The sequence below is a fragment of the Urtica dioica genome, chromosome 3 (genome assembly GCF_054948205.1).
Source record: "Urtica dioica subsp. dioica isolate 48M chromosome 3, U.dioica_male_clone48M_v1_H2, whole genome shotgun sequence".
Lineage (NCBI taxonomy): Eukaryota > Viridiplantae > Streptophyta > Magnoliopsida > Rosales > Urticaceae > Urtica > Urtica dioica.
The window spans coordinates 21,456,944-21,467,863 of record NC_142758.1 but is presented as its reverse complement, the minus strand read 5'-3'; the positions used below and the strand labels follow the sequence as shown (position 1 = coordinate 21,467,863).

The following is a 10,920-nucleotide window of genomic DNA, read 5'->3' as shown; positions in this document are numbered from 1 at the left end:
TGAAGCCGGTCCTTCGAACCCCTCACCCAAGACAGGGGATGTACATGCGGCCTCCCAAGAGGGGAATCCCGACGTTCGGCCCTTGACCGACTTGGTCAAAGGGAGAACGTTGCGGAAAGTCAGGGCACGTGAAGAGAGCACCGTCATAGACGAAGCCTGCGCCTCCTTGCGGCAAGCCCCGATCTCGTGCGACAACAGATTCCTTCCGTGAAAATACGTGAGTGACAGAATTGCCTTCCACTGGATGAGCGGATGTTGACTTCCACCAGCGAAAATAGTTTCTTCCGCACGTATAAATAAGTTTTATTTTTTTATGTTTTTTTAAATGATGAGCCATTGGTATTGTGGCAGTTGCAAATCCAACAGCTCTAAATTACGTAAAAAAAAAATCTTATGATAAAAAAGAAATTCATCTTCATATGTCTAAAATGGAAATTCTATTTCTAAATTTAATAGAATTTCGGTAAAAAAGGAATAATTTCTTTAAGTGAAATCCGAAATTCGGTGGTCATGAAAATAGAAATGCACTTCCTCTTTGAGGCCAGATTTAAAGCGCGACTCATTTTGGTGTAAAAAAGAAACAGCGTTATTTGGTGTGGCAAAAAATAGAGAATCAGACACAACCCCCCACCCATTGAGAGAAGAAAGAAAACTACACTGTAACACACTCTCTCGATCTGTCTCGGTCTCTCGTCTTAGAAGCGAAACCGAAACGACCCTACACTCAAACGCCCAACTACCATGATTGATTCCTCTTTAGCTCCGGCGAACCTTTCCTCTCCCTTCGCTCCTGCACACTATCTCTCCTCTCTCCGACGATGCCACGTCATCTCCTCCTTCGTCTCACCGAAGAAGCCACTCGGCCGTAACCTCCGATCCGCGACGTATGGGCTCCGTGTTTTCGCTTCGATTCCCGACCGGAGAGGCGTAGAGTCGTCTTGGTTCTCGCCGGAGCTTAATTTCTGCGGAGACTTCGGCGGCTGGGCAGTCTCGGACCCTCCGATTCGCAGTCGCGACGAGAACCGAGGTAATTTCGTTCGAATGTCTGTTCTTTAATAGGGAATTGAACGTTGTTATTTCCGAATTAAGCTAGGTCGTTTCTTTTCTGTTGTGTAGGAATGCCTTTGATTGTCATTGGCGGTGTTGGAGCTTTGTTGGTTTTTCTAGTCTCTACCATTGCTTACTTATCGCTGTCCAAAAGAGGTCTGTCAGAAAGTCTGATATGTAATGTCTATTTTTGCTTAAAATGTGTTATATCTGTCTCTGACTATTTGTTATTGCAGGTGTAAAGATTCGAATTTCAAGTCCAGTAGATGGGGTACCGATAATGGCTGGTTCCAGAGAAAATATAAGCTCAACTATTGCCTGTGAAAAATCTGATGGAAACCCCCATGTGTCTGAACCGAGTTCTGGGTTAGAATCTAATGCTGCTCGTGAAAATGTCACTTCAGGTGCACTGAGTTTCTCACATATCTGAGTCGTTTCTACTAATGGCCTTATGGATTACATATATATCCTTTTTTGCATCTTTGATTGGAGTATTTTCACGTACTGTTGATTTCTATTTTAATTCAGTTGATAGGAACCGAACTGAATGCAATTTTATTCGGCTTCTAAGTTATATTGTGTCTATAATGTTATGGCATTAACAGAAGGCGTTGAGCGTGTTATAATCCGTATGGCGGTGGATTCTACTCAACGCAAGGCTGTATCAGTTTTGAAGAAATTGATGGTGGGCTTAGTTGTACTCTGTCTAGCAGTTTCATAATTTCTCCCTCTCGTGTTTTGTTATAGGAATGCAGAAAGCAAATTTGATATTGTTTCTGAAAATATGATGTTAATATGTCACATCTAACAAATTTTTGTGAGAAGAAACATGTATATTTTATTGATGAAGAAAGGAAATTACACCAAATAAAACTATAGGCCTTTACACCCAAATAGCTGGCGAATCCTGTGAAGGTCTGGAAAAAGAAATTGCGGAAAACGTTATATTTGGCATACAGTCATTGAGCATCCACTTATTAATTATGTTTCATAAGTCACCCACAGATGTTCTACGTCCCCGACAATTCTCCTATTACTTTCTGTCCATATTTTCCTAAAGATTGCCGGAGCTGCTTGGTGCTCACCATTTGGGAGTTTGATCCCTACCAGCTGAAATCTCATAGATGTCAGCTATGGAGTTATTAAAATCCCAAAGAGTACCCAGTTTTGATAAACGTAGATCTTAGATCCCTCTAGAGAAAGAGTAGTGAAGGAAAAGATGAACAATTTATTTATTACTCATCATACACAAGAGATACCAGCTCGTAGATAATCATACATACTGAACAACATGGTAGTGGTTTATCTGTTAAGAGAACAGTACGAATTTACGCAAGGTCTATTTAAACAAGTGCATTATACTGCTTCTTTTGAAAGTGTGGCTAAACTTTGCTACTACACGCATTATTCAACATCCTTTACCACTTCATACATCGTTGTGTCGGTACACAGATTCTTGAAGATGAGGTCAAGGCGGATGAGTTATGTACCAGAAGAGAGTATTGTCGATGGCTTGTTAGAATAAACTCATTATTGGAAAGGTTTGTCTTATTATCAATCTAAGTATGATTGGAATCTTCCATTCTAGAATACGATGGATTGTACTCTGTAGCCGGAACCTCCACTGCACCAAGTAGGTTGTGAGTTCCGGTCATGAAATTTTTTTGTATAAAACAAGGTTGAGCCTACTTTTCAATTTCTGTTTATAGGGACCCAAGACACCGTATTATCACACAACTATCACTTTCAGAGCCCACTAAGCTTGCTTTTGATGATATAAGCGTTGATGATGTAGACTTTGCGTCTATTCAAGGCAAGCACTGTCCTAACGCTGTAAGGTCCTGAGGTTTTGATCTGGTTAAAGAAAATATCTGAACCTTTTCCAATGAATGTATAGCGTTGGCAGAGGCTGGTATTATTTCAAGCAAATTATCACATAGCTCTGTTGATGTTGGATTGGAAGAGAACGGAGGTGTTTATTTTTCTCCTAACAGGTATTTTATTGACTTGCTATTTCCATTTGTTAAAATATCTATATTTTTTCGGTGAAGTAAATTAGTCTATGGTGTCACAGTTTTGTCTCTCGACTAGATCTGATCGACTGGAAAGCCCAGCTAGACTATAAAATTGGTGTAGTGACTTTTGAACAGGTATGGTTTCTGACTGTTGTACTTGTTTCCTTTTCATTTGGTTAGTATGATACTGATCCTTGAGCAGTGTATTTACGAGCATTTTAGTGAGATAGGGTAGCTTTGTATTTTCTCTTTATTAGTTTCAAATCAGAGTAGGATTAGTTATGCTCTATTCATCATATTAAGAGTAGGATTAGTTATGGATCAGATTTTCAGTCCTATAAGTACTATTCTTTTTTTTTTTTAGAAGAAACTCAATTAAAATAAAAAGAGAAAAGAAAGCTTTTACTATGAAAAAGCAAGATACAAGCTAAAGGGCACTAGGCCAATCTCTAGAAAGGGAAGCTAGACTATAGGAACGAAACTCGGGCTCAAGGGTAGCAAGCCAAAAACCAATATTGCGGAAAAGGCTATCCCAAAGGCTATCGAAACAGGGAGAGGCTTCGTCGAAAATACACTTGTTCCGGAGCTTCCAAAGGCTATTGAATAAAAGTACTATTCTTTTATTCAATTCAATAAGAGTCGTATTAGAGCCTCTCTGAACATTCCAATCACTGCCTCCTATGATGAAGTTCGACTACACAAACCTTGATGAATTTCGTGGCTGGGTTCTCAGCACCAAGCCTCTTCCATCTTTCGAGAAACCTTCTCCCAAGTTCTCCATGTAGAAAACTGTTAACAAGTTATGCTGCAGCCTACCCCCGGCGCCTGGCATCCTCGGACCAGCCAACTTCTCAACCGGCTTGTTGGCTGTCAATTTTCGGGTTGAGACTCTCGACCTTGCAAGCCTTGTTCTTTCTGTGATCATTGTTTAAAGCTTGGCCACTGTAAGGGAAAGTTGCTAGGTTCTCAACGATACATCCACTGCCCAACGGGAAGGGGAATATTGAACAATTTTAGTTAGTAGGTACTTTTTGTGTTTTTCTCTTTTAGTAGTATAGAATCCGAGTACGAATAGAAGTAGGACTAGCTATGCTCTGATCTTGATATTCAAATACTTTAGTTATCTGGTCAGTGTGTTTTCCTAGTCTATTTTTATTAATCAAATTTATGGTCTTAGAAGTACTATTCCAATATTCAATATCAATTAGGGTCGTCTCATTCAGATACCTTAAATAATGGGACACGGACAAGCTCCTGGATCTAACTAATCAGAAATCGCTTTATGGTTGCATTCTTTATGTTCTGATTTTCGTAATTATTATTTAGCCGACCTTTCCAGGGATTGGGCTGGGGCCATTTGATATAAGGAAAGTCGGTTTTGGTTTTAATGTTTCTTCTTTGTCTCCTAGGATTGTTTGTATGGGAAAAGTATTGAGCGGAATATATTTTCTTCTCATTAACTGAAATTATTTATAGGGTACAAGTAGGTTAACTATTTCCTAAAATAAAGCAAAGAAAGAATCGGTATAATTACAACCGAATATACAGCAATAAGGAACGAATAATACACTTTAAACTACTTCCTAAATATAGATACACCTAATATACTACCGAATAACACTCCCCCTCAAGTTGGTGCAAAGATATCAATCATGCCCAACTTGCTAACTAGTTCTTCAAATTTTTGACGGTAGAGCCATTTGTTAAGTAAATCTGCGAGTTGTTTTGCTGTTGGAACAAATGGTATGCAGATTTCTCCTCTTTCTAGCTTTTCCTTGATGAAATGACGATCAATCTCCACATGCTTAGTTCGGTCATGCTGGAGTGGATTGTGTGCAATGTTGATTGCTGATTTGTTGTCACAAAACAGTTTTATAGGGGCTTCAAACTCAATCTTCAATTCCTCCAGAATTCCTTTCAACCAAATCACCTCGCATACTCCTTGAGCCATAGCTCTATACTCCGACTCTGCACTACTTCTAGAGACCACATGTTGCTTCTTTGTCCTCCATGTCACAAGGTTTCCCCAAATGAACGTACAATAAGCTGAGGTAGATCTTCGGTCGTCTGAGTTCCCTCCCCAATCAGCGTCGGTAAACACTTCAACCTGTCTGCTCTGATTTTTAGTGAAGAGTAGACTTTTTCCTGGACTACCTTTAAGGTAATGTAGGATTCTATAGACTGCCTCGAGATGTCTTTCTGAAAGATTATGCATGAATTGACTAACCAGGCTCACAGCATAGGCGATGTCCGGTCGAGTGTGAGCCAGGTAGATCAGTTTTCCAACAAGCCGTTGATATCTCCCTTTATTCGCTGGAACCTCTTCTTCTCTTCGAAGCTTGTGATTTGGATCAATAGGAGTAGAACACGGTTTGCAGCCAAGTAGACCGGTTTCTTTCAACAGATCCAATACATACTTTCGTTGGGAGATAGCAATTCCACGGTCTGATCGAGCTACCTCCATTCCCAAGAAATACTTGAGTTTTCCCAAGTCCTTAATCTCGAATTGCTTTGCCAGAAATTCTTTTAACTCAGTCAGCTCACTCTCGTCGCTGCTTGTCATCACTATATCATCTACATACACAATTAGAATGGCAATTTTACCTTCTTTGTTATGTTTGTAGAACATTGTGTGATCAGAGTGAGCTTGCCGATAGTCTTTTTCTTTCATGGCCTTGGAGAATCTTCCGAACCATGCCCGAGGAGATTGCTTGAGACCATATAACGCCTTCTTCAGTCTGCACACATCTCCGCTAGGGTGTTGGTCAAATCCCGGTGGAAGTTGCATGAATACTTCTTCCTCCAAGTCTCCATTCAGGAAGACGTTTTTTACATCAAACTGTAACAAGGGCCAATCTTGGTTCACGGCTAGGGACAGTAAGACTCGCACCGTGTTGAGCTTTGCCACTGGATGTTTCTTCATAGTCCAGCCCATAGGTTTGTGTGAAACCTCGAGCGACAAGTCTCGCTTTGTATCGCTCTATCTGACCATCAGCTGATATTTGACTGTAAATATCCACTTACAGCCAACAATATGCTTCCCCTTCGGTAAGTGAGTTACCTCCCACGTTTCATTCTTCTTGAGTGCTCTCATCTCTTCCAAGACAGCCTCTCTCCACCTTGGAATGCTTAGTGCTTCCTGTATATAACTCGGGATTTCATCAGTAGTTATGCGGGTGATAAAGGCTCTAAAGGCTGGAGATAGGTTCAGGTAGGATACATAGTTTGACAAGGGATAAAGGGGATGTTTGGTGCATTCTCGAACACCTTTCCTAAGGGCTATTGGGTCCTCAAATTGAGTTTGTAATGGTTCAAAGGTGTTACCTTGTTCAATATGGGCCGGTTCTTCTAAGGTTTCATCAGAAAGAGTGGGAGAATTGTTACATTGACTGGAGCTTGGATCCGATGAGGACATTGTTTCAAGTATCGGAGACTCGTGACTCCCCCTTGAGTGAACACGTAATTTAGAAGTTGGGTCCTCAGCAGAACTAGTTTGAGTGTCATTATCTGGTGAAATATTTGGTGTGGCATTAACATTATCAGGTTCTAAGTTTTCATTTGTTACTTGCCTTGGTAAAACATCAATTAATTCCCAAAAAAGATCTTCAATATGTGTGATCTCCCCCTGAAGAGAAGTTTTTTCAAAAAAAGGTTTTGATTCAAAAAATGTGACATCACTACTTGTGAAGAGTTTACCGGAGCTTGGATCAAAACATTTAAAACCTTTTTGAGTCGGTGAATATCCTAAAAAAATACACTTAATGTCTCTAGGATCTAATTTTCCCCTATTCTTATCATGAACATGAATAAAGGCAACACAACCAAAGACTTTCAGAGGAACATGTGTAAAGCATCGGTTTTTAGGAAAATATTTTTGAAGAGTATTTATCGGTGTGTTATAGTTCAATACTTTGCTTGGCATTCTATTAATTAGATATGAAGCAGTAAGTATTGCCTCACCCCAAAATCTTTTTGGAACATTCATAGAAAACATTAAAGCTCGGGTAACTTCTAGTAGATGTTTATTTTTTCTTTCGGCAATACCATTTTGTTGCGGTGTATCAACACACGAACTGTGGTGGATTATGCCTTTTTCATTTAAAAAATCTCCCATAATTTTATTGAAGTATTCCCTTCCATTATCAGTTCTGAGAATTTTGATGAGTTTGAAACTGATTTTTTATCATTTTGTAAAAAAATTTGAACGTACTAGCAGCATCAGATTTTTCTTTTAATAAATAAATCCAAGTATTTCTAGTATGGTCATCAATGAAAGTGATAAACCACCTAGATCCTGAGAGATTTGTAACCCTTGAAGGCCCCCACAAGTCACTATGTATTAGAGAAAAAAGTTTACTCGGCATGTACTTTAGTGCAGGAAAAACAGATCTTTTATGCTTAGCTAGTTGACAAATTTCACATTGCAAAGAGTCCACATCTTTATTCTTAAACAAAACAGGAAATAAATGTTTTAAGTATCCAAAACTAGGATGACCTAACCGAAAATGCCATAACAATATTTCATCAGATAATGATAATAAATTAGAAGTCTGAGGTTGCTGAATTTGTTTACTCAAGTTGGAGTCTATGTAGAAGAGTCTCCCACTTTCCTTAACATTGCCAATCATCTTCCCCGAGCGCCGGTCCTGAAGAAAGCAATCAAAGGAATTAAAGGTAAACTGGTAGAAAGAACTGAAGACAAGTTTGCTCACAGATAAAAGGCTACATGCAAAATTGGGAACATGTAATACATTATTTAGGGTAAGGAGTGGTGAGACAATGACACATCCCTTTCCAGCAATTGGTAGGAAAGAGCCGTTAGCAATTTTTACCTTTTGGGAACCTGAACAAGGAAAATATGAGCTAAAAACATAAGATGATCCTACCATATGGTCTGTTGCCCCAGAGTCTATGATCCAAGGATTAGTATCTCTGATTTTAACATTCATGGCTGATATAAAGGTACCTTTTTGAGCTAAGGAAGAGGATGGGGTTGTGGATGATGATGACTGATGAGAATTCCACAAGTTAAACATTTGTTCTAAGTTTTCTTTGGTGAATAAGGGCTGTTCGGAAGCTGCCGACTCGGTGAAGACATGAGTGGCGTGGGAGGCAGCCTTGTCACGAGCTGATCGATGTGATGGCTGGAAGTCTTCAGGCTTTCCATGAAGTTTCCAGCACTTGGCTTTCACATGGCCGGGTTTGTGGCAGTGGTCGCAGATGGGACGTTCACCTCTCTTTTGGAAGCGACTCGTCATGGCCGTAGTTTCAACCGGGTTTGCAGGTTCATTGCCTTTTCGGCCCGAGCATAACCTGGCGACGGCTTTCTTCTCTTCGTACCTCTGCAAAAGCCTCTCGGGAATTGGGCAGTGGCTCTCGTCCGAGGATTCTTCCCCTGACTTCATCGAGATCTGTGTTTAGCCTGGCCAAGAAGTCGAAGACTCGGTCTTTCTCCACCATTTTTTGATAGAGTGTACTGTTGGTGGGGCAGCTCCACTCATAGCTGCAATACAGATCTAATTCCTGCCATAGAGTCCTTAGATCAGTATAGTATTGAGTGATAGTCTTCTCACCTTGTCTTGCTTTTCTCAGACGAGTCTTTATCTCGAACAGTTGGCCAGCGTTGCTGAGATCCGAGTAGGTCTCTTTTACTGCACTCCAGATTTCGCTAGCGGTTGGTAGGAAGAGGTATGATCTTCCTAGACTCGTCTCCATAGAATTCACCAACCATGACATGATCATGGAGTTTTCAGCCTCCCACGTTGCATAGGCTTCATCAGATTTTTTCGGCTGCACAGTAGATCCTGAAAGGTAGCCAAATTTTCCTTTACCTTGGACATACAATTTGACCGATTGAGACCACTCCATGAAATTTCCTCCATTCAGCTTGTGAGAGGTTATGGAGAGGGTTTTGGTATGGTTTTGATCGGAATGACCAGTAGAGGAACTCGGTCCACCAGACCGAGTGGAATTTCCGGTTGAACTGGTACTAACAATACTCGGATCAGTCATATGATAATTGGCTGAACCGATTAGATAAGTGTTTAGGGTGTTTGTGGCTCTGATACCATATGAGAAAAGTATTGAGCGGAATATATTTTCTTCTCATTAACTGGAATTATTTATAGGGTACAAGTAGGTTAACTATTTTCTAAAATAAAGCAAAGAAAGAATCGGTATAATTACAACCGAATATACAGCAATAAGGAACGAATAATACACTTTAAACTACTTCCTAAATATAGATACACCTAATATACTACCGAATAACAGTTTGGCGTCTTTGTCTGCGCATGGTCTATAATCCTAGGTTCTTAGAAGTCTTACTCCGGTTGTAAATTCCCGATATCATTAATATAATATATAGTTTGTCTTAAAAAAAAATAACAGTATCATCATATGTTTATAAACTGACTTGTATACAGTCCAGATGATGACAACAAAAGAAGGTTTCTTGGATATGAAAAGGGTGGAGTTAGATGCTTTTCCAGGGATTTTTAAGGACACGTTGGCTGGTGATAAGGGCATTACCAGAAAAGTATTTGGTATTTTTTCGTAATTATGTTTTGTTTGTTTCGATTGTCAGCTCCCTAAAAATTGCTTCCCTTCTCTCTCTCTCTCTCTCTCTCTCTCGTTTATTTATTTTTTTTTCAAAATATATTGCAATATCCAATTCACAAACTTAAAAGAAAGTGGGTTAGCCGTGTGGTTTACGAATAAGAATACCTATAAAAAGATTAACTACACGGTTTTCAATTTAAAGTTGATAAGACACTTAATGGCTGCACATAGGTCATCAAAAGCTTAACATCTTCAAAACTGCTTCTGCAGGACGGAGCAAGCGTCTTCAACCAAACAAACCTTCAACAAAAGCACAAGCTGCGGTGGCTCTAACCAGTGGCAGAATGGCAGAAGCAATAAGCAATGAGTTGTTGAGACTCGAAGCTGAAAGCTCAGCAAGGCAAGCCGAGATGGAAGCTCTGTGGTCAGAAATGCTTGAAAGAGGAGACATAAAAAGGCCTTGGGCTGAGAAGCTTAACGAAGAGAAAGCCCGTGGTCTCAAGGTCGAGAAAATTTATCTTTCTGCGGTTATTGACTTGGAGAAGGAGAGGATTATCCAGGAAAAACATTTCGCCGATAAACTGAAGGAGAAGGCAGCTATGGAATGTCAGAGGCAATTACTTCTGAGCCTCAATGAAGAGGTAAATGGCATGTCAGAGAAACTTGCGACTGAGCAGACCTCATACGTGGCCGAGAAATGCAATTTACGCAAGATGATGAGTGATTTAGAGTCCAAGCAGGAAGGAATTCTCGACACAAAATCTGTACGTAAGGCTGAGATTGAAGCCATTCGAATTTTGAGGTAATGATTGCATTGATTTATGAAAATGTCAACAGAACGAATATTTAGTTCTCAATGTTATGCAGATCTTGGGCAGAGGATGAAGCGAAGAAAAGCCAGGCACGTGCCAAGGTTCTCGAGGATGTCGAAAGAAGATGGAAATGGGATGAGCATTCGTGGAGTGCTTAGTTTTAGATACTACACCAGTGCTTTTTCAATCCGAAGAATAGTATCGAGTTGTAAAGCATCCCGTTGCTTTGAGGATCGTCTTGAACTCTTGACTATTAATTTGATCGAAACCGGTATGAGTGTTAACTTTGGTTAGATTCAAGATATCCAGCCTCGCCTACGCCTCAGCAGACATGCTTTGATGGAATTGGTGCTTTCAAGGAAATGTTTTGTCCCTAATTTCCTATGATGTCGAAACATCTGTACCCAAACATGTTTTGCACTTTATAATTTCAAAACTAATGGGAATATGTTTTCTTTTTTTGGCGATTATCTTTTACTGAAAAT

General features: G+C 40.0%; 1 protein-coding gene across 2 annotated transcripts; it reads left to right on the top strand.

The window, feature by feature from the left end:
* Nucleotides 1-583: 583 nt before the first annotated feature.
* Nucleotides 584-10,895, top strand: LOC149402485 (SLH domain protein). Of its 2 annotated transcripts, none has more exons than XM_089609119.1 (11): nucleotides 584-1,027; nucleotides 1,117-1,203; nucleotides 1,284-1,451; nucleotides 1,653-1,732; nucleotides 2,500-2,588; nucleotides 2,757-2,860; nucleotides 2,954-3,041; nucleotides 3,122-3,197; nucleotides 9,493-9,607; nucleotides 9,894-10,425; nucleotides 10,491-10,895. In XM_089609119.1, the coding sequence occupies exons 1-11, from the start codon at nucleotides 742-744 to the stop codon at nucleotides 10,591-10,593; spliced, it is 1,728 nt and encodes a 575-aa protein (XP_089465245.1). In that variant the 5' UTR covers nucleotides 584-741; the 3' UTR covers nucleotides 10,594-10,895. The 2 variants fall into 2 exon arrangements, with proteins under 2 accessions (XP_089465245.1, XP_089465244.1); XM_089609118.1 differs by having other exon boundaries at nucleotides 2,945-3,041.
* The last annotated feature ends 25 nt before the right edge of the window (nucleotides 10,896-10,920 follow it).

Bases quoted from the DNA above. Each gene is read 5' to 3' on its own strand.
- LOC149402485 (XM_089609118.1), top strand. From the start codon at position 742: ATGATTGATTCCTCTTTAGCTCCGGCGAACCTTTCCTCTCCCTTCGCT. The intron at 3,042-3,121 runs GTATTTTATTGA...ATGGTGTCACAG, and splicing joins GTTTATTTTTCTCCTAACAG to TTTTGTCTCTCGACTAGATC. The intron at 10,426-10,490 runs GTAATGATTGCA...AATGTTATGCAG, and splicing joins GAAGCCATTCGAATTTTGAG to ATCTTGGGCAGAGGATGAAG.